This window comes from Lepidochelys olivacea, assembly GCF_965140295.1.
Source record: "Lepidochelys olivacea isolate rLepOli2 genome assembly, chromosome: 7".
NCBI lineage: Eukaryota > Metazoa > Chordata > Testudines > Cheloniidae > Lepidochelys > Lepidochelys olivacea.
In genome coordinates, this window is record NC_140417.1 from 33,072,992 (window position 1) to 33,095,680 (window position 22,689).

The 22,689-nt window shown below is 51.5% G+C and overlaps 1 protein-coding gene across 17 annotated transcripts in view; it reads right to left on the bottom strand.

Annotated features, from left to right (window-relative positions):
• NRXN2 (neurexin 2) overlaps positions 1 to 22,689 on the bottom strand; it is a 249,736-nt gene that overhangs the window by 134,404 nt on the left and 92,643 nt on the right. For 15 of the 17 annotated variants that reach the window (XM_084633518.1, XM_084633520.1, XM_084633517.1 and 12 more), the window contains 5 exons: positions 18,125 to 18,286; positions 17,162 to 17,600; positions 8,289 to 8,672; positions 6,279 to 6,482; positions 2,749 to 2,775 (listed from right to left, as the gene is read on the bottom strand). In XM_084633518.1, coding sequence (XP_084489644.1) covers positions 2,749 to 2,775; positions 6,279 to 6,482; positions 8,289 to 8,672; positions 17,162 to 17,600; positions 18,125 to 18,286 — 1,216 coding nt within the window. The remainder of the gene's footprint in view (positions 1 to 2,748; positions 2,776 to 6,278; positions 6,483 to 8,288; positions 8,673 to 17,161; positions 17,601 to 18,124; positions 18,287 to 22,689) is intronic. The other 2 variants (XM_084633527.1, XM_084633515.1) reach the window with 1 other exon arrangement.

The window sequence follows — 22,689 nt, forward strand, 5'->3', positions numbered from 1 at the left end:
GAGGAAACCCGGACACTGCAGCTCCTCATCCAGCAATGGAGGCACCCTTTTGCTGGTTGGAATAAAGGACTCTGGGGATCAGGGAAGGATGGTGAGGAGCGGGTGTTCAAGGGATCCTGACCTCGCACAGGTTCCCAAAGCGAAAGAGCCACCTCCTCACCAGAGCTGGGGGAGGGGGGCCTGGTTGTATTTTCCCCACTCCAGCACAGAGATCTCTCCTTCCCTACCCTGGGGGCTACAACATACCTGGGGATAGGGATCCCCCCAGGCCCCACATCTGGGGATGGGGGTTGGAGAGGCAGTGATTAGGGGTGGGGTGAAGGAGTGTATTTCCTCACTGGGTCCCCTCACCTCTAATCACTGCCCCCTCTGATCCCCAGCCCCTTTCTACAGATTGCAGTCCTCGCCTCCGTGTCCCCCCATCCCCAGAGCCATGCCATCCCCACCTCATTCCCCATCCCCCCTATCCGCTTTCCACATATCATCCCTACCCTCCCTTCTCATACTCACTCCCAACCCTCACCCACACACCTTTCTGCACTAAGTCTCTGCCCATGGTGTAGGGACCTCCATCATCCTCCCCCACCCCTGGCTCTCCTCCCAATTCCCATCTCAGATATGGCTTCTAGGGCTCATTTGGAGCTGGAACCCACCCACCAAACACCTGGAACTCTTTGTCAGGGTGAATCCTGGCTGGGTTTCCCAGACCCAGGGAGGGGAGCAATACAGTAGTTTAGATCAGGGACTGTATGGGAGACATGGAAATCTGTGTTGGGGCTGGGAGCCCAGACTCCTGGGTTCTCTCCCCAGCTCTGTCTCTGTGATCTTGGGGATTGGTCACTTCTTCCCCTCCTTATGTCTCAGCTTCCCCTTCCATGACCTGGTAGTAAATTCTTCACCTGCCTGGCACCAGGGTGAGTTGTGATTAGGTGTTATCCTCCCACCACATTAGGAACCCACATGCACAAGAGCTGGGGCTTATCCCCACTGTGGGGCCCCACCCCTTTCTAGCCAATGAAATGCCATTGGCCCATCTACGCACCTGAGTCCAAGGGGTGGAGCTCCTCGCTGTCAGGAGATGCATCACACCTGAGGGCTGCATGTCACTGCTTGCACGAGTGCAGCCCTGAACACATGTGAGTGTAACCATGGCTGCCCCCCAGACAGCGCACACATGTGTAACCGTGTGCCCCCCGCCAGTGCACACATGTGTGTAACCATGTGCCCCCCAGCCAGTGCATACACGCATGTAACCATGTGCCCCCCAGCCAGTGCATACACACATGTAATTGTGTGCCCCTCAGTCAATGCACATGTATATGTAATGGTGTACATCCCTGGCTGGAACATTCATGTAATGGTGTGACACACACCATAGCTGGTACACATGTATGTGTACTGGGTACCTCCCACGACAGTCTTTATGTGGTATAATGTTCCCCTAGCTGGCATGCATACATGTATTTGGATCAGTTCTCTGGCCAGTGTGCATACCAGTGTCCCCCTGCTGGAAGGAGTAAGATCTACTCTCCTCAGTGTGTGTGTGTGTTGCCATCTACGTGAGTGAATGTGACCTGCTGCATGGGGGTGTGGTGGTTTGGTGCAATTGTGCTTTTGTGAATCTCTTTGTTTATGTGTGATAAGTGTGAAAGTTCGTGTATTTGTGTGTGTAGCTGATTGTGTGTGTCTAGGGCAGACTGTGGTGTGGCTGTGTGGTGTTGTGGCTGGGTGAGTCTATGTAACCATGTGTTGCTTGTGCATGTGGTGTGTGTTGTGGGCACAGAAAGAAGGACCAAGGTGCTGTGCTGCCCTGCACCTATCATCCCAAAGCAAGGTGCCAGTCACTTACCACCAGGGCTTTGCCACTCGTCTGTGGGGACACAGGTATGTGTGTTTAATTTGCCCTTACCCCCAGATCTGCTGAGCAGCTCCGTGCTGGGCAGGGCGAGAACCATGAACTAGAGACTCCCCCTCAGTTGCTTTCAGTAGGGGGGCTTATAACACCCCATAGTGTGTTTCCAAATCCAACCTGCAGGGGCAGTGGTGCACATAGGCTGCAGGGAGGAGGGCAGTGTGTCAACAGTGCCCGAGGGGCCAAGCCATGGGGTGGGGGGAAATAGCAGGTCCTGTCTTGGGGTGTTCCAGGCCCACCTGGGGATGGGGTGCAGGGCAATTCCTAGCCAACCCTCCCACCCTATATGAGGCTCTGTAAGCATCAAGCATGCATTAGGAGTATAAAGCTCAGACATGCACCTACAGGGCAGGTGCAGTCAGTCTGAGGCAAGGGGAAACTGAGGCAAGGAGCAGTGAAGTGACTCATTTTAAGGTGACACGCTAAAATGGGCAGCACTGGGGATAAAACCTAGGAGTCCTGACTCCCAGTCCGCTGCTCTAGCCACCAGACCTCATGTGTCTCCCTGAACAAGGGTAGAACTCAGAAGTTCTGACTCAGCCCTTCTGCACTAACCCCTATACTCACTCCCTTCTCAGAGCTGAAAACAGTACCCAGTTCTACCTCCCCGCCCACACACGCTAACTGCTAGACACCATTGTCCTCCCAGAGCCAGGAATAGTACCCAGGAGTCCCAGCTCCTCCACGTCTTCTGTGCAGCGTCATAGCAAATCAGCTACAGACATACGCCTGTCACCTCTCCATTAGGATTGACCCCCAAAATTCACCCGGTTCATTTAACGAGCAGAAGAGAGAGAACATGAAATAAAAACCCCAAAGGTAAAGAAGTGACTTACTGGGGTTACAGCCTATCCTGACACAGTCTGAGACGGGGGCCAGGGTGATGGGGGAGTAGGGGAAGAGAGAAGAGAACGCAACAGTTTTACATCCTTCAAAGTTACTTCTGCAAACAACCATCCAATTCACAGCCCACCATCCGGGGACAGACGTGGGTCAAGGCGGCCATTTGGAGCCCAGGGGAATGGAAGCCTCTCACACTGAGGAAGAGAACCCCAAATTTGGTAGGAACTGGTCCCTTAAAGGTATCCCACCTACAGCCCCAAACTACCTTCCTGGCCACCAGTGGGACTGCATCATTTCTTGTTGCATATGATAACTGGACTGTGTCTGTACAGCACCTGGTGCAACCAAGATGGGGGCTCACAGGCACTTCTGCAATGCAAGTCATAAACAGTCATTCTAATAATGATGCAGCAGGGCTGCATTGTGCCACGTGCTGGACAGACATCGAACAAAAAGCCAGTCTCTACTCCCAAAGAGCTTCCAATCTCCAGCCTTGGCTACACAAACAAGTTGTCTTGCTTTAGCTTCCCCAGCCTAAAGCGGAACAGTGTTGCCTAATGTGGATGTGGTTGTACCAGTATAAATGTGCATAGCTATTCCTGTAGAGGCACGGAACAAGCTTTTCTGATACGAGTTTGTCCGCATGGGGAAATTCCCCGGCAGAGCTTGGCAAGCAGAGTAATTATCCCAGAATAAAATCACTTTTATTCCAGAACAGAGTGTCCATACGGGGAGTTAATAATTAACAATAACCATTCTGCTGTAGCTATGCCAGGAAATTTCCCCATGTGGACAGGTCCTAAGGCACCTTTATCCTGGTATAACTGCGTCCCCACTTGCGGAGATTGTAGACCTGAATTAGTCTGTTAAAGGGAATTGGCCTGAGCTGGTTTATAAAGGAAACTGGCCTAAACCAGTTTAGGAAGCAGATTGACGCTGTTCGGGGGAGGGGAGGACCGGCAATGAGGAGTCTGATGAGGAAGCTGACCAGAAACAGGGTCACAGAAAGGTCCCGGTTTACTGGGTTTCTAACTGGGTTTGTCAAACTGGATTTGGATGAAGCTTTACAGTCCCAGCTCAAGGTAGGATGTTGGCCCAGCTAGGCTTGGGAAACTGAGCCAGGACCTGGACTGGGACCTAATTCCTCAGATCAGTCTGAATCCCATCTACAAGGACTGACATGTTTAAACCAGTTTAGTAGGAACTGGTTCGGACAGTGGATTAGCCCAGAATCACTTTAGAAAGTGGACTAACTTGGAACCAGTTTAGAAAGTGGATTGGCCACATCTGTGACAGGTATGGGCTAAGCTGAGATTTCTCTTTTTTGCGGGAGAGGAAAGGTTTATAACCTTTAACGGGTTCACAGTCAATTCCCGCCACCTCATGGGGCTCATTCTCCTCTCCGCACTTTGTTGGGATAATCCCCACCCCTCTGACAAATGGCCACCTTGAAAACACCAGCCGTGCAGCAGGCAATGTGGGGGATGCACCCCCCCTTCTTCCTCCCCGACCCTGGCACCCCAAACAGTGCCACAAGGAAGATAAAAACAAGGGGGGTTAACCCCTGCTGAGCAGCCCCATGCTGAGATGCATGGGGGGCACCTCCTCTCCCCTTCACTCCCCCAACCAGGGTCCCCCTGCACCCAGCATGGATTAGGGGGCCAAGCTTGCTACCACCTCCATCTTCCTTGGGCAGCCCTGGAACCGTGCAGAGATCAGGGAACATTAGACCCAGCACCAATGCATTCGGAGAGGGGCCAGCACTGAAAAATTTGGGGTGGTGAAGGGAATGAGGGTGCTGGGGGGTCTATGGAGGGTGGCTGGAATTTGGGGGGTTACTTAGCAAATGCAGCTCAGGGTGGACTCTTACCCCTCTTTCTGGGGTTCCCCAGTGCCCCACTCTGGCCCCCAGGAGACTGTTCCTTATGGTGGCATGCACATTATGGTATCCTCCACGTTATCTGGCAGACCCGATTTCATAGCTCCTCTGGAACTGGGGGAACAAATTAAAGGGGCATGGGGAGGACCATGGGGATTCTAGCGTGTTGATTGCACCCCATGAATAGGTGATGTGGTAGCAGGGCCCAGAGATTCTGGGGTGTCAATCATGACCCCATGGATGCGGGGGTCATATACAGATCCTGGGGTGCCAACAATGCCCGCAAATCTGGGGGAGGGGCATTATGTGAAGCTGGGGGTGCTGTACAGCACAGGGGCATCTCTTGGGTCCATACGGATGACATCAGTGTCCCACTATAGAGGTGTCCCACACCCCAAGATAGCCAGAAGGGAAGAAGTTAAGGGAGTGGTGGGGTACACTGTGCCACCCCAGATCTGCCCTCCGTTACCTAGAAGGTTGGGGGGAGCTCTTGCCATTCCCTGATCTCTGCTGTGGACAGGAGGTTCTGGGTTCCCTGGGAAGAAAGGAGAGGGGGCCCCATTCCCACAGGCTACACGGCTGGGTCTGATGCACGTCGTCAACCACAACAGAACAGTGGGGTGCAAACAGGCACGGGACCAAAGAGCCAATGGGGGAGCCCAAGGGGGTGAGAAATGAGTGGAAGGAAGTAACTCCATGGGGGGAGAGGAATGGAGGAGGGAGGGAAAGGGGGTAACCTCATGGGGAAAAGGGAGGTAATCTCATGGGGGATGGAAAGATGAGGGCAGGTGGGGCAGGGGGAAGGAGGTGTGGTGTTTGGAAGTGCAGTATGTCCACAGGGAGTTGTGCTGAGGTTGGAGGGATGTGGGACAGCTGTAGGTTTTGTTGAGGGGGGCGCTGTGGATCTTCAGGATTTTGGGGTGGAGTAAGGGGGTTGTGGAGATGGGGTGGGGGCCTGGGGGTCTGCAGAGGTTTGGGGGCCTGGGGATATGTGGATGGGATTTGAGGGATTGTGAAGATAGGGTGACGGTCTGTGGGTCTGCAGAGGTTTGGGGGGTTGGGGATGCGGTGAAGGATGTGGAGATAGGGTTTGGGGGGGTTGTGGATGGGCAGAGTTTGGGAGGAAGTGGGGGAATGAGAGGGTGGGGTAAAGGTTGCAGGGTTTGGTCCCGGCTGCTGCTTGCTGGGCTGGCAGAGTCTGCGCCGATGAAGGGTTAAAAACAGCGAGCTGGAAATCACTCTGAACCCTTCCAGGCCTTTAGAAAGGTGGGGAGCTCTTCCTGCTCAGGCCCACCAACTCCTGCCAGCCAATGGGGTGCCAGTGAGTTGAAGGGCCCCTCTCGCCCCATTGGCCAGGCGCAGTGGAGATAGCGGGTCCCATGCTGGACAGGGAGCCGCCCTCTGGCACCAAGGCCAAACTGGATGCGAAGGTGAATCCCCCTTGGAAAAGGGGGTGTCTTTCTAAAGACCAGATGGGCGCAAGAGAGCTCCAAAGCGGGGGATGACCCCTCAGCACAGGTGCACCTTAGGGTCACCTCTTCCCAGGGGACACCTGGAACCAGCTGCCAAGAGGGAGGGGATGACCCCTAGGGAGCTGGTTAGCCCCCTCAGCACTGGGGCATCCCCAGGTCGGGGGGTGGTTACCTAGGTTGACAGTGAGCTTCATCTGCCCGCCATCAAGCTCGAGGCGCAGGGTGTCGGCCGACTCCTTGGAGGTGGTGGCCAGCATGAAGCCATAGGCCCGCTGGGACATGAACCGCAGAGACACATCCTCAGCCTCCGTGTGCATCACCCCTGGCAGCATGATCTTCATGTACATGCTGCCATCATAACTCAGCACTGTGGCCTCTGAGGGGTAGAGGGCAATGAGGGGTGGCGGTGCAGGGGAATGGGGGTAGGAGAGAGATGGTGAAAAAAGAACAGGAATGGGGCGGGGGGAGAGAGAACATGTGTTAGGTTTTGCCTTACATCCAATACCCAGAGAGCCCCTCCTCCCAGTCCCAACCCCCTCCAGCCCTCCATGCAGAACCCAGGAGTCCTGACTCCCAGCCTCCCTGCTCTAACCACTACACTTCACTCCCCTCCCCTCCCACAGCCAGGCATGGAACCCAGGAGTCCTGATTAGAGCTGGGCAAAGGTTTTAAGGCAAATAGTTTATTAACCCCAAAACGCAGCTTTGGTCAACCCCAAACTCTTTGCAAATTTCACCGAATAGTTTAAGAGAAAACAAATGTAGGGGCTAGGCTCATAGTGGGACTTTGGTACCATTCACAAAACTGCAGCTGGAGGCAGAGGTGATGACTTCTAGCCCAGTGGTTAGAGCACTCACCTGGGTTGGGGGAAGCCCCTTTGGATGAGCGACCTAACCGCAGGTCTTCCCACTCCAGGTGAATGCCCCAATACCTAGCTACAGGCTATTCTGGGGTGGGTTTCTCCCCATCTGGCCTGTTGGAGCTGTGCCACTTTGTATAAATAGTGCATTCGTTGGAGCAAGGACTGGAACCCAGGGCTCTCTCATTCCGGGTGAGTGTGCTGACCATGGGGCTAAAAGTTATAGGGGAGGCACCCCTCCATACTCCTTCTTCAGCTGTTTTAGGCGTCCAGCCCTTTAAAGATGTCACCAAACAGCCCATTGCGTTCACCCCAGACAGACTTATTGTTGACTTTTGGAGTGGTTGCAAATTCCAGGAAAGTTCCAATTCCCTTTGACCCAAACTCACTTCTTTCCCTGATTTTTCAGAGCTGCCAGTGAGCTGAGGAATCAGCTTTTCACCAGCTCTGTCCTGATGCCAGGGCCCATCTGTCTCACTAAGAGGCACTGGTGGCACCATGTTTCCCATGACTGATCCTAACACAGAGATCCCACCTGCAGTTGGGGCAGGTAGCCTCCTGGATTCCTTCCTCACCTGTTCCATGCCCGCTAACCTCTCCCACACCCTGCCTGGGTACCCAGTGCCCCCCATAGCCTCCTCACCATTCCCACACCCTGCCCAGGTACCCCGTTCCCCCCAGAGCCTCCTCACCATTCCCACATCCTGCTTAGGTTTCCCATTCCCCCCACAGCCTCCTCACCATTCCCACACCCTGCCCTGGTACCCAGTGCCCCCCATGCCCTGCTAACCTCTCCCACACCCTGTCCGGGTACCTAGTGCCCCCCATAGCCTCTTCACTATTCCCACACCCTGCCCATGTACCTAGTGCCCCCCATAGCCTCCTCACCATTCCCACACCTTGCCCTGGTACCCAGTGCCCCCATAGCCTCCTCACCTCTCCCACACCCTGCCCTGGTACCCAGTGCCCCCCATGCCCTGCTAACCTCTCCCACACCCTGTCCGGGTACCAGTGCCCCCCATAGCCTCCTCACCATTTCCACACCCTGCCCAGGTACCCAGTGCCCCCCATAGCCTCTTCACCATTCCCACACCCTGCCCTGGTACCCCATGCCCCCCATAGTCCCCTCATCACTCTCACACGCTGCTCAGGTACCCAGTGCTCCCCATGCTCCCTCATCACTCACACACTCTGCCCAGGTACCCAGTGCCCCCCATATCCCTTCATCACTCCCACATGCTGCCCAGGTACCCAGTGCCCCCCATATCCCTTCTTCATTCACACACCCTGGCCAGGTACCCAGTGCCCCCAGGACCCCCTCACCTCTCTCGCACACTCTGCCCAGGTAGCCAGTGCCAAGGCAGTCACAGACGAAGCGGTTCCAGCCCTCACGGCAGACCCCCCCATTGCGGCAGGGTGCACTGCTGCACTGCTTGAGGGTCTCCCGGGAGCAGAAGCTGGAGACGCCAGGCACACTCTGCACCTCGGCCAGGCGCCGCACATCCCGGCTCTTGCCGTCAATGAAGAGGTCCCGCACGCATCCCACATAGCCGTAGTTGAGGAAGGCAGTCCACACCTCAGGGGGTAGGATCAAGTCCAGCCGGTTCTCGGGAAGGCCCCCCAGGTACATCTCACTGTCCAGGTCCAGGATCTCGCTCTCCCCACTGGCCAGGAATGGTATGCTGCGGCTATTCACTGAGATGGAGCCTGTGGTGGGGAGCCCGGCACCACAGGCCATTACTGGGCTGCCTGGGCAGCAGACACCACACCAGCAAAGCCCAGTGGGGAGCGGAAGGTGGTGCTCACAGAGAGATCCCCACACACATGCACACAATACTAACAGGGGTCAGGTTAAACCTTGTTGTTCTGGGTTGGATGTAGTTGCTGCCCTTCATTTAAGGTAGTTGTAAAAAGCCATTAAGCTCCTTTATGGCAGCAGGCATTAGGGATTATGTATATTTTGTATGAACTATGAGAATGACTAGTACCTAATCTCATGCTTCAGCTGGCTGCCTGAAAGGGTCAGGAAAGATTTTTTTCCCCTAACACACACGTTGTAATGTGTGGCTTTTTTTCCCCTTTCTCTGAAGCATCAGCCAGAGTTGGAGATGGTCCCCTGAGGTGGGCCCGTGCTCTCAGGTGGTGTAGACAATCCTCTGTTTTAGTTGCCTGGCTGGTGGGTCTTGCTGACATGCTCAGAGACTAACTGATCACCAGATGTGGGGTCAGGAAGGAATTTTCCCCAGGTCAAATTCGCAGAAACTTTTGGGGATTTTACCCTCCTCTACAGCATGGGTCATGGGTCACCTGCTGAGCATCTCAACTAGTCAATTCCCTACCACTGCTGGGACTTCAGGCATTGATGTCCTCTCAGTCTCTCTTGTTCTCTGTCTGGGGCTCACAACAGATTAGCATCCTGAGGACTGAAATGCTTTGGTTTAACTGAAGTCATGGGGCTCAACAGAGGGGTATTTAATGGAATTTAATAGCCGGAGCTATCAAGAGGTCAGACTGATTGTTCTAATGGTCTCTTCTGGCTTTAAACTCTAAGGAACAAGCAGCTGAAACAAGTGATCTTCATCCCAAACACAGGCAGAGTCACTGCCCAAAACAAAGACAAATGCAAAGCACACGCAGGTGGAAGGGTTTCACTGGCTGTTGCTTTGTGGAGGTGTGTGTGTGTGGAAGCAGAAAAACCAGAGGAGTGGAGAGAAGGCAGCAAGGAAGCACCAGACAAACCATGGAAGCACTGCAAATGGGACCTGAGAAGAAGCCAAGACAGAGAACTTTTGCGCCAAGTGCTGGCTAGACAGGGGCTTGGAGCTGCGAGCAAAGAAACTGTCTCCTGTTGTTGGATTCCTGCCTTGCAGAGAGAAACAGGACTTTGTACATTCCTTGAAAATAAACAGGATTACATGATAGATACCTGACTCCACCACCAATTTCTCCTACTAACTGGAACAACGAGGTGTGTACTGAATTTTTAGTTAATTCTCAGGTCAAAAAGGGGTAACTGGTATCAGGAGCAGGATCCAGTTTCCAAGAAGAGAAACTGTGAGCTGGTCTTTCTTTTTAACCAAGATGGAACAAATGATGGAGGTGCTCACAGAATTCAAAGGTGGCCAAAAGAATTTAAAACAAAGATCACAAAGATCATAGGCATCACAAAAAGAATTAAAGCAGCATCTGGAGGTTTCCCAGAAAGGGCTGAGAGACGACTTGTAGGCGAAGAGCAAATCTTTGTTGAAGCAACAGTTACAAAGTGCCGGCCAGACTGGGAAGCCCAGCTGTAACACTCCCAGACTGGAATGGCCAGGCCAGATGGATAAATAAGGTGACCAGCAACTTGACTGCCACAGACCAGAAAGTTTTCCATAAAATAGATGAGGCCAGGGAAGCTTTAGACAACTTGGAACATGCTAACAGAATGAGCTGCAGCAAGAACTTAGGGAGCTGAGAAATCACCTTGAGAAGGAAATCAAAAGGGCATGGGCCACAGTGGAAATCAGAGGCCTGGATTTGGAACGGGGCTAGTCAGAAGACTTGGGTAAGACCAGACATTCTACCTTGTTTGTAACCCCCAGAGAGAAGAGATTGAATTGTCTCAGCTCAATAATGCAAAACCCCGCAGTGATGAAGTGGGAATTTTCTGTAAATATTTTGTATGAATACTATGTGTGCCTCAGTTTCCCCACAGGCTGCACTGTCACCTAGGGGGTGAAAAAGGGCTGTTTACTCTCAGGCAGGCTGCCACACAGATGTGGCTGATGTCTAGCGGTCTCAAGTTTGAGGCCCATGTCATTAGAGAGTCCATGAAGACAACAGCAAAGCCAACCCCCAGGACATTTGCTACCTTACAACCATGGATGGTCCACTCTCCGCAAGAAGCCAGACACATTTGATCAGCTGGCCAACAACGGACTGAAGAGGAGGTAGGTGGGACTGGCTCAGGAATTTGGACAAAGGGGGACAGAGTGAGAGCCAAGGGGGGGGAACACACCGCTTGATGTGGCCCTGGGCTAACCCAAATGGAGCACGCTGTAACTTTCTTTTCTCTATGCTAACCAAGGACTTTCTATGCTGTGTTCCAGACATGTGATAATGCTGCCTAAGAGTCACTGTGGATGCTGAAGGTGTGGGTGCATTGCTCCGTTTGGGTGTACAAGTCTCTCCAAGGTGTCCAACTCAGGTGGGCTCACTGAAGGGAGCTCATGGCGTGAAGCAGGGGTGGTGAAGGCTCTGAGATTCGGTCGAAGGAGGCAGTGAAGCCAACTGGTTTACCCCTGTAAAAAGACCTAAGAGTGGATCTAGCACACTGAAGGGTTCCTACCAGAGACAGTTCCAAAGCTGTTCAGAACACCAGATCTGTGGATCCATGATACCCACTTACTATCTTTGATGGAAAAACCTAATGCCAGGCTTATTTGGCTCAATTCAACATCATACGAATGGCTGAGATGGACAAAAAGGGCGGGGGGGGGGGGGGGCTAATAGCCAGCCTGAGTGGCCCAGTTCTGATAGTGCTACAGAACTTAGCCCCAGAAAACAAACTGAGTTGTCCAGATCTGAAACAATCCCTTGATATGTGGCCTGAATCATAGAATAATAGAATATTAGGATTGGAAGAGACCTCAGGAGGTCATCTAGTCCAACCCCCTGCTCAAAGCAGGACCAACCCCAACTAAATCATCCCAGGCAGGGCTTTGTCAAGCCAGGCCTTAAAAACCTCTAAGGATGGAGATTCCACCACTGAAGCCAGCCATCATTCTGAGATGTCAAAGTAGGGTTGCCAACAGTCCCTTATTACAAGGGACGTCCCTTATTTTTTCACCTCTATACAATAAGATTGGGAGTTGCTGAGTGCTGCAAAAAGCAGCAAGAAATACCCCCATGAATGTAGGTGACCTCTACTTATTATTATTATGAATAATAATAATTAATACTAATGATAAAAATACTGGGAGGAGAGGTGGGGTGGAGTGCTAAGAAAACAGTCCCTTATTTTTGAAATACAATACATCCAAGGCACAGCCAAGAGTTAGGCCATGTCTACATTAACACTTATGTCAGCAAAACTTACGTTGCTTGGGTTATGAAAAAACACCTCCCTGAGCGACATAAATTTCGCCAGCATAAGTGGTAGTGTGCAGAACGCCATGTCGGTGGGAGAGCTTCTCCTGCCAACACAGATACCACTACTTGTTGAGGTGGTTTTATTATGTCGATGGAAGAGCTCTCTCCTTCCGACACAGAGCAGCTACATGAGCGATCTTGCAGCAGTGCAGCTGCATTGGTACAGCTGTGCTGCTGTAAGCTTGCTAGTGGAGACAGAGCCTTGGAGAGGGAAAGAGGATACCACATCTCAATTGGCAAAGGACCTGAAAAGACTCATGTTTCTGGCATATCTAGATACTGAAAAGGACTTCCAAGATAAATTGGGAACAGATCAATTTGCAGATGCTCAGCTGAACTTGGACTTGCTGATCAAGATCAGTGAAAAGAGGCCAAAGACACTCCAAGAGACTGTGGAATTTACAACAGAACTTGAATATTTCCTTGCAGCAGCTCACCAAAATAGGAAGCAGCTGCTTGCCTAGTGAGGAAGATGGAAGCTGATCACGAGGAGCACTGTAAGTACAGCTGTGCCTAATATATATGGTGGAAAAAGAGATTCTTATCTGATTTCTGATCATTCCAAAACATCACGAAAAGTGGTAAATTCACTTTGTAAAACAAGGGAAATTGGCAATAACATAAAAATTAAGGGAAGCAGTTCAGTTAAATGTTTGCACTGTGAAAAATCTGGCTATTAAAAAAAGCAGTTATAAATATAAGATGGGCCAGAACAAAGCATCACAAGTGCCTAGTGAAAGTCCCTCACCCAGTTTGGTAAACGGAGAGACACCACACTGGAGGGGCAAAGCCTGGGGGTACAAGGATCAGCCCCACAGGTTTTGTTTAGATCTGGGCAGTTAAACAACAATAGGAATTGGCTATTAAGTCTATAATAGGAGCTGTGAAATGCATTGGGGTAACTGACACCTGCTCAAACATAATAGTTATTAGATCAGACATGCTAAAAAGGCTAGGAATAAGAGATCTAAATCTGACCTACCTCATTAGTCTCAAATTGCAGGATGAGGGGGGTTGAAAATGCACCTGTCTGAAAATTAGGTTTAAAAGTTGGACTTCTGGAATTTGTGTAAGAAGTCTGGATAGCCAAGATAGAGGATGAGCTAATCATCAGTTTGGATTTCTTTATGGCTAATAACTGTGTAATAAATGCCAGGCAAAGTGTCAGTCTGTGGAAATTCCCTTTAAATACTTGGCTCAGGTGAGACAGAAGATTTGTAGGCAATTAGTTTGCAGTGAAGAAGTCATCCTGCCCCTAGGATGAGAAACCATTATAACAGCTACATGCTGTGGTAGCTTTCCAGCAAAGAAAGATGGGGAGTAGCTAAAACCTGTTTTGAGACCCAGGGTCTCAGGGGAATCTTAGCTGCTAAAGCTCTTGTGGAGCTGAATTAGGAATGGATACCTGTTCCTCTGTTACATGTTTCTGACAAGCAGTAAATAGTAACAAAGGGAACCACAGTTGCAAAATATGAAGAGGTTACTTACCTATAACTAGAGATGCATCCGATGAAGTGAGCTGTAGCTCACGAAAGCTTATGCTCAAATAAATTGGTTAGTCTCTAAGGTGCCACAAGTACTCCTTTTCTTTCAGAGGTTCTTTGTGATGTGTGGTCCCAATCTGTATTCCATAGGGACCATCACTTAAAGAACCAGTGGATCTAGTAATTGCTGGTATAGAAGGAAACTACTGGGGGTGGGAGAAAGGTGAGCTCCCAGAGTTTCTATCAGAATTGTTCCAGTGCAGTGCCATATATTTAAATGAAAAGCAGCAGAACAGTCAGAGAGACTTTCTGGCTAAGAATCAGGAGTTTTTCTCCTCATCCAACAAAGATACAGACTGTATTGCATTAATCCAGCACAAGATTGAAATGGGGGAAAATGACCCATTAAACAGCCATCTCACTGGCTACCAGTAACAAAGAAGGGAGAGGCCTTACAGGACACTGAGGAAATGTGGAAGACATAACTGAGACTTTAAGCATTCCTTTGGTTTCACTCACAGTGCTGCTTAAGAAAAAAGATGACAGCATCAGATTGTGTGTGGACTATAGAAAACTAAATGAAGTCACTTTAAAGGATTCTTATCCACTACCATGAACAAATGACACCCTGGGTGGTGTGGTGGGTTCAATCTGGTTTTCCACACTGAATCTTAAAAGTGGGTATTGGCAAGTGGCAGAGGATCTAAAGGACAGGGAAAAGACAGATTTCACCACAGGACAAGGCCGGTGGCAATTAAAAGGGATGGCTGTCAGCTTATGCAGTGCACCAACCACATTTGAGAGGCTAATGGAGAGGATGTGACACGGCATGTCTCTCTCAGCCTGTCTGTTACACCTAGATGATATCCTAGTGCATGCTAAAACTTTTGAACAGGAACTGATACATCTACAAATGGTCTGCGGTAAGCTGAAGGATGCCAATTTGAAACAGAACCCAAAGAAATGTGAGCTGTTTCAAAAAAAGGTAATCTCTTTTGGGCACACTATCAGAGAGGAGGGAATTTTCACTGACAAACAGAAAATTGAGGCTGTGCAGAACTGGCAAACTTCCCAGACACTCACAGATGGGGAGAGTTTTGTCGGACTCTGCTCCTATTATAAAAGGTTTATTTGTGGGTTTGCCAATATTGAAAAAATGCTGCATAGGTTGGGAGAGAAAGGGAAACCATTTCAGCAGTCAGCAGAGCATTTTCAGAGTTCAAACAGGCTCTTGTGACTACTCCTATCTAGGACTGTCCGTGATTCAAAAGACCTTTTATATTGACAGAAATACTAGTGCTTACAGATCGGAGGCAGTATTGACACAAGAACATCAAGGACTTGAAAGCACGATTGCTTATTACAGCAAAAGTCTAAATTCTCTAGAGTGAAATTACTGCACCCCTCAAAAGGAACTCCTGGCTGTGGATGAAGGGAAATGGGGCAGGGAAAGAAAAGCTCCATGAAGATTTGGATGGAAGTAAAATTGTTTGGGGTTGGTTACGTGAAATATCCAGACAGAAAGACACTGTAAATATGTAAATAGTTAAGTTTGCATCATACGTAATTTGTTAAATAGTTACTTTTCTTTCTATCTGGGATGGGTTGCTCAGGATGTCACCATTTTGGACTCCATCAAGGTGATGGGTGAAGATAAGATGAGGGGTGTTTTTAGGCTCCAGATAAACCTTGCTGTTACTATTCAGCGGAAACAGGACCCTTCATTTAAGGTAGTTGTAAGAAGCCATTATAGATCCTTTAGTGACCCAGGCAGCTGGAACAATAGGGCCCTCCAACCAAAACACAGGGTGTTAACAAAACAAAGGCACATGCAAGGCACATATGGATGGAGAAGTTTCACTGGCTGTTGCTTTGTAGAGGTGTGTGTCTTTGTGAGAGAGAGGCAGAAAGACCAGAGGAAGGAAGGGAAAAGGCAGCAAGGAAACACCATATGCAGTCACAAAAGCACTGGGAGCATGGTCCTTGGAAAAAGCTAAGAGAGAGAGCTTTTGGGCCTAGTGCTGGCTACAGAGGAGCTTGGAGCTATGAGCAAAGAAACTCTCTGTTTGATTCCTGCCTTGTTCAGAGAAACTGGACTTTGTCCATTCTTTGTAAATAAACAGGTTTGCATCCATCACCACTTTCTCCTCCTGGAACAACTTTCAAGACTCTGAATTTTTGGTTTACTGCTCGGGTCAAAACGAGGTCACAATACATACATGCACCCATACATATGCACTGATTCACATACATGCTCTCACACACAATTCACACACACACTCACACAATGATTCATACATCCCCATGCATTCATGCACACCCATGCACACACTAATTCACACACGTTCACTCAGACATGCACGATTCTCACACATACATGCACATGCATAAACATAAGAACGGCCATACTGGGTCAGACCAAAGGTCCATCTAGCCCAGTATCCTGTCTTCCGATAGTGGCCAATGCCAGGTGCCCCAGAGGGAATAACTAGAACAGGTAATCTTCAAGTGATCCATCCCTTGTCACCCATTCCCAGCTTCTGGCAAACAGGGGCTAGGGACACCATTCCTGCCTATCCTGGCTAATAGCCATTGATGGACACATCCTCCATGAACTTAGCTAGTTCTTTTTTGAAGCCTGTTATAGTTTTGGCCTTCACAACATCCTCTGGCAAAGAGTTTCACAGGTTGAACATGAACACATACACAGAGGGAGCTGATATGCACATAGGGACAGCGCTGACATGTTCCTATCAGTAAGGAACTGTGCATATACACATGGCCAAAATGAGAACTTATATCGACTTAGACAGGCTTTGAGATATTTCAACCAGCAGGGGGCAGCACTGCATCTAGCTTTCTCTCTCTCCCTCCCTCCACCCCACCCACTTATGGGGAGCTGTAGGTGATGCTTCTGTCTCTGTTCCCTGCCACTCCTGGGCCTATTTTCTCACCTCTCTTAATGAGCCACTAATGAGCAGCCAATTTGTTATGCCAATCAGCAGCGAGGGGGGAAAAGGGGGTGGGGGGGAGACAGCTCTGGGCTCTCTATTGGGCAGGCCCTTGGGAAGGACTAGAGTAGGATCAAATTTGCTCCCTAACCCAAAGTGCAAGGCACAATTCAGCCTGAGTGCCTCCACTGAGCTCTGTGACTCAGCAGGTTCCCCCCAACACACATGCCCCACCTGCTGGCCCTCATCCAAAGCCCAATTGCAGCCCCTACAGCCCACAATGCACGGCAGAGCCACCAGGTGGCACCATGACCTTGCCACATTGCTGCACAACTTCAGACACCCCAGCTGGGGGCTCCTCAAGGGTGGGGGTAGAGGTGAGCACATGGGGTCTCTGTTCTGGGCAGAGGGGATCCCTGTAGGCAGGTGACATGCAGGCACAGTCTGGAGGGCAGAGGTGGCATGGCACTCCCTGTGGGTGGGCAGAGTTCCAGGCAACCAGGGCACAGGGAGCAGGCAGAGGTGGGAGATGGGTCTCCATCGATAGGTTGGGGATGAGGGGACAGAGGTGGGCATGGGTTTCCCCATAGGCTGGGATGTTGCAAGCAGGGCAGAGGAGCCCTCTCACCTTTACGCCCATCACGCTGGAAGTCCACATGGCACCACTCGCCATCATTGACCTTCTTGTTGCTGGCCCGCATCTTGATGCCCCCAGAGCCCATGTCGAGCAGCAGGTAAAGGTGGCCGTCCAGCAGCTCCATGGCAAAGTAGTCAGCCTTGTGTGGGCGCTCAGCCCGGCCCTCCCGCGGGGGCTGCAGGCGCCCATGGCTGAAGAGCAGCAGCCCGTTGGGCTCGGTGGTGCGGAAATCAAAGGAGATGGAGCCAGTCTTCTTGGTGTTCCACTTGGGCAGGGAGATGTAGGCCTCGGGCGACTCAAAGGTGACTGGATCCAGCGCTGCCACATTCTCACAGCGGAACACCAAGTCCCCATTGATCTTCATCTTGGGGTCACCCTCCTTTGCCAGGCGTGACAGCTCCAGCTTGAAGTCATTGTTCTTGTACACAACCTGGTGGGGAGAGCTGCAGTGGGATACGAGGCCTTTGTCCTCTAGGGGGTGCCAACTTCGATCTGGCCCCCAGCAGAGACCTGCTGACTGGCTCAGCGGGTAGAGAGATTGGCTAGCTTGCAGGGAGCTCGGGGGTGGAATACAAGGTCTTTTCCCTCTAGGGGAAAAACCAGCTCCAATCCGGCTTCAAGTAAACAGTGATCTAGAGCTGTTCCTATCTGATGGCTGCTGTGTGTAATGAGTTTCCTGGGTCTCCTTCTTGTTCCTATTGTCTACATCACACATCAAATTCCATCCCTGCCAGCCCCCAAACAAGATTCATATGGGAACGGTCCTCAATTGCCACTGACGAGAGATACTCCTGCACTTCCTGCCCTAAACTTTTGGGCAGCATTGCTATGGGAGGTTAAACAGCCCTTACACCCCACCTCATAGGTGGCTGCATCACAGTGCTGGTCAAGGTATCCCTATAGACATAGACATCACCCAGCCCCAGAGGCAGCTGCATGTCATTGCATACTCACATCTTTGAGGCACCCCATGAAGTTATTGCTGACAGGGGACCCCGGCAGGTCAGCTGTGTTGGGGCTGCCCCCAATGTAGAAAAAGTCATCTGAGCCCAGCATGGTATAATCCTCCTGCGTGTAGCCCGTCGTTGTCAGGATACCATCCACGGAAATGGTCACCTGTCCGTCATGATTGCAGGGGTGGGGTGGGACAGTGGCAGGGAAGGGGAAGGGGAAGGGATGCGGGGGGTGGGGTGGGGTGGGAAACAAGCAGACAACAGAATATTAACTGCCTGGGGCTGGTGAGGGGCTGGGGGGTGATGAGGGGAGAGGTGGCTAAGCCATTTTTATGTCTGGTTGTCTCTTTGGAGGAATGCCAGTATTTGGGGCTTGGGGAAAGGGGGAGTTGAACAAAATTTAATGGGGGCTTGAAAGAGACAGCACAAAATTTTATGTGGGAGGGGGACTGCAATGGGATTGTTCACAATATTTGATGGGCTGAAAAGGAGGAGTGGACAAAAATTGATGGAGAGGCTGGAAAAGAGGGGACATAAGATTTGACCAAGGGAGGGTGGTTCACAAGATTTAGTGGGGGAAGAGGGCTGGGGAGGGGATTGTTGCAGATTTGTTGGGGAGGGTCTGCACAAGATTTGGTGGGCGGCTGGGAAGAGGGGTGCACCAGTTTTGATGGCCTGTCATTAGCCCTGTCAGGGGGTTAGTGATATTATAGACAGCTAGACCTGTTGGGTGATGGATAAGTGCCATATATCCCATCCCAATCTGCCCTCCGCCCCCCGAGGCTGCACCCCACTCACCACAGCTGCAGCTCCTCACCGAGGTCCAGGTTGGGGTGCAAAGCTGACAGTGGTGCCCTAAACCAAGCCGGGACCTCCCACTGTCCACCCTGGTTGGCCTAGGGTGTATGACACATCTCCCCTGCCTTAATTTGGGCAGTTGGGACCTCTGCCACTCTAGGGGTAAAGGCAGGTCCAAAGAAAGACGGGGGTACAGGCACATCTATGGGGAGGGGTGGCAATGTTTGTTAGTGAGGAGGCTGGGGGGAGGAGGCGGAATGGACGCTCTCTGAGGAAGCTGGGGACGGGGCGGGGGAATGGATGCTTGGTGAGGAGGCTAGGGGAAGAGGGGAAATGGCCACTGTGTAAGGAGGCTGTTGGAGGAGGAATGGCCAATGTGAGAGGAGGCTGGGGGAGGAGAGAAATGGCCGATGGGGGAGGAGGCTGGGGGAGGGGGGAAATGGCCGTTGTGTGAGGAGGCTGGTGGGGGGTCGGGGGGAGAATGGCCGTTCTGTGAGGAGACTGTGGAAGACGGAGGAATGGCCATTCTGTGAGGAGGCTGTGGGGGGAATGGCCATAGTGTGAGAAGGTTGTGGGGGGAAATGGCTGTTGTGTGAGGATGCTGTTGGAGGGGGAATGGCCATTGTATAAGGAGGCTGGGGTGGAGGTGGGGAACGGCCATTCTGTGAGGAGGCTGGAATGACCGTTGTGTGAGGAGGCTGGAGGGGAGGAGATGGCTGTTCTGTGAGGAGGCTGTTGGAGGGGGAACGGCCATTCTGTGAGGAGGCTGGGGGGAGGGGAAATGGCCATTGTGTGAGGATTCTTGTGGGGAATGCAATTTGTGTGAGGGGGCTGGTGAAGGGGGAATGGCCGTTCTGAAGGATGCTAGGGGAGGGAATGGCAGTTCTGTAAGGAGGCTCGGAGGGCGGGCATGGGACAGTGGCCATTCTGTGAGGAGACGGGGGGGGTGGCCGTTGTGTGAGGAGGTTGTTGGAAGGTAAATGTCTGTTGTGTGAGGAGGCTGGGGAGGGGGACAATGGCCGTTGTGTGAGGAGGCTGTGGGGACAGAATGGCAGTTCTGTGAGGAGGCTGGTGGGAGGTGGGGGAGAGAATGGCCGTTATCTGAGGAGGCTGCGGAAGGTGGGGGAATGGCCATTCTGTGAGGAGGCTGTGGGGGAGGGGGGGAACAGCCATAGTGTGAGGAGGCTGTGGGGGGAAATGGTTGTTATGTGAAGAGGCGGGGGAAATGGCCATTGTGTGAGGAGGCTGGGGAGCAGGGAGAATGGCTGTTCTGTGAGGAGGCTGGGGAAGGAGGGGGAATGGCTGTTGTGTGAGGAGGCTGGGGGCGGGGGATGGCCATTGTGTGAGGAGGCTGGCTGGGGGCGGGGAATGGCCGTTGTGTGAGGAGGCTGTTGGAGGCGGAATGGCCCTTGTATGAGGAGGCTGTGGGGGTGGGAGAATGGCAATTGTGGGAGGAGGCTGTTGGAAGGGGAAATGGTCATTCAGTGAGGAGGCTGGAGAAGGAGGGGGAATGGCTGTTGTGTGAGGAGGCTGAGGGGAGTGGGGGAATGGCAATTGTGGGAGGAGGCTGTTGGAAGGGGAAATGGTCATTCAGTGAGGAGGCTGGAGAAGGAGGGGGAATGGCTGTTGTGTGAGGAGGCTGAGGGGAGTGGGGGAATGGCAATTGTGGGAGGAGGCTGTTGGAAGGGGAAATGGTCATTCAGTGAGGAGGCTGGAGAAGGAGGAGGAATGGCTGTTGTGTGAGGAGTCTATGGCCATTGTGTGAGGAGGCTGGGGGCGGGGGATGGCCGTTGTGTGAGGAGGCTGTGGGGGGGGAGAGGAGATGGCTGTTCTGTGAGGAGGATGTCAGGGGGCTGAATGGCCATTCTGTGAGGAGGCTGTTGGAGGGGGAATGGCCATTCATTGTGGAGCTGTTGGAGGGGGAATGGCCGTTCAGTGAGGATTTGGTGGTTGGGATGATAACCGCTGTTCCCTGAGTAGGCTGTGGGTAGGTGTGTATCAACCAGTCTGGGGCAGGACAGTGGGTAACTGTTGCTTTGGGAGGAGATAAGGGGAACAGCTGTTCCAGGAGGAGGCTATGGGGGCAATGGCCACTGTGGTATGGGTGAAGGGAACAGCTGTTCTATGATAAGGTTGTGGGGAGGGAGTGAGTAACAACTGGTATGTGGAGAGGACAGAAGTTGGGGTAACAGCTGTTCTAGGGGAAGCTTGGGGCAGTTAACAGCCATTATAGGAGGGGTTAGAGGAAGGTAACAGATGGCCTGTGGGGCAGCTGTAACAGGGCCGTGTGTGTGTGTAGGGGTAATGGCTGGTCCATGAGAGGAGTAGGACAGGAGAAACAGTTGGTCAATGTGAGGCTGTGGAAAGGGTAACAGCCAGTCCACATGGGGGATATAGGGAGGGAAGGTATCAGATAGTCTGAGGGTAATGGTTGTTCAGACTGGGGTAGGTTGGGGTAAGAGAAGGCAGTTCTGAGCCTCTCTGCAGCGCGTGGAGAGACAGGTATTTCTCATCCTGTCCAGTAGAGGGCACTGCTTGCTTGCACGCACGCATACACACAGAGCTGTGATCCTAGCTATCCAGGAGCAGTCCATACACACACATACAGGAAATTCTCATTCTATCCTGTAGGGGACAGTTCTTGTTCTTTCTCTCTCTCTCACACACACACACTCACAGGTTGGTCTGATCCTATCTAGCAGTGGGTAATACATACACATACCCAAGCAGTTATGATAAATATCTGCCATAGGGGGCAATAGGCATACAGGAACACATGCACAGTTCCAAACCTCTCTAGTAGGGAGCAATGCACAAAAACACACACTGCAGCAGTTCTGATCATGTCCAGGATGGGGCAGTACATATAAGCACGCACATATAGGCAGTTCTGATTCTATAGTTTTACACACACACACACACACACACACACACAGAGGCAGTTCTGATTCTGTTCGGCGGGGTCAGTACATACACAGAGAATTATGATCATCTCCAGTAGGAGGCAGTACACATCCATTTGCACACATGCTTGGACTTCTGATCCTATCTAATAGGGAGCATCATGTGCGTGCGTGCACACACACACACACATTCTGATCATGTCTAGTATGGGGCAGTACTTACAAGCATGCCCAAACATAGGCAGTTCTGATTATATACAGTATGGAGGAATACACACACATGCAGACACAGAGGCAGTTCTGATCTTGTCCAATAGGGGGCAGTATATGTGCACGCACACATGCATACACACACACACACACAGTTCTGATTCTATACAGTATGGAACAGTATACACACACACACACAGGTAGTTCTGATCCTGTTCAGTGGGGTGCAATACAGTTGCACACACAGTTATGATCATCTCCAGTAGGGAGCAGTATATATGCATGTATGCTCACACACATTTCTGATCCTATCTAGTAGGGAGCATCACACATACAGGTTGTCCTCTGTTTATGCAGTATTGAGAAGGACACAAATACACATACAGACAGTCCTGAACAATACATTGAGCAGTATACACACACACAGAGGCCATTCTGCTCCTGTCTAGAAGGGGGCAGTACACCACCAAACCTAGAGGCAGTCCTCATTCTATCCTAGAATCGAGCAGTGTACACATGTACACATAGGCAGTTCTGATCCTATCCAGTAGTGGTAGTACATACACAGAGAGTGTGTTCTCTCTCACTCTCACACACACACACTCCTGATCCTCTCTCTCTCTCACACACACACCAAAACAAAATCAGAACTGCC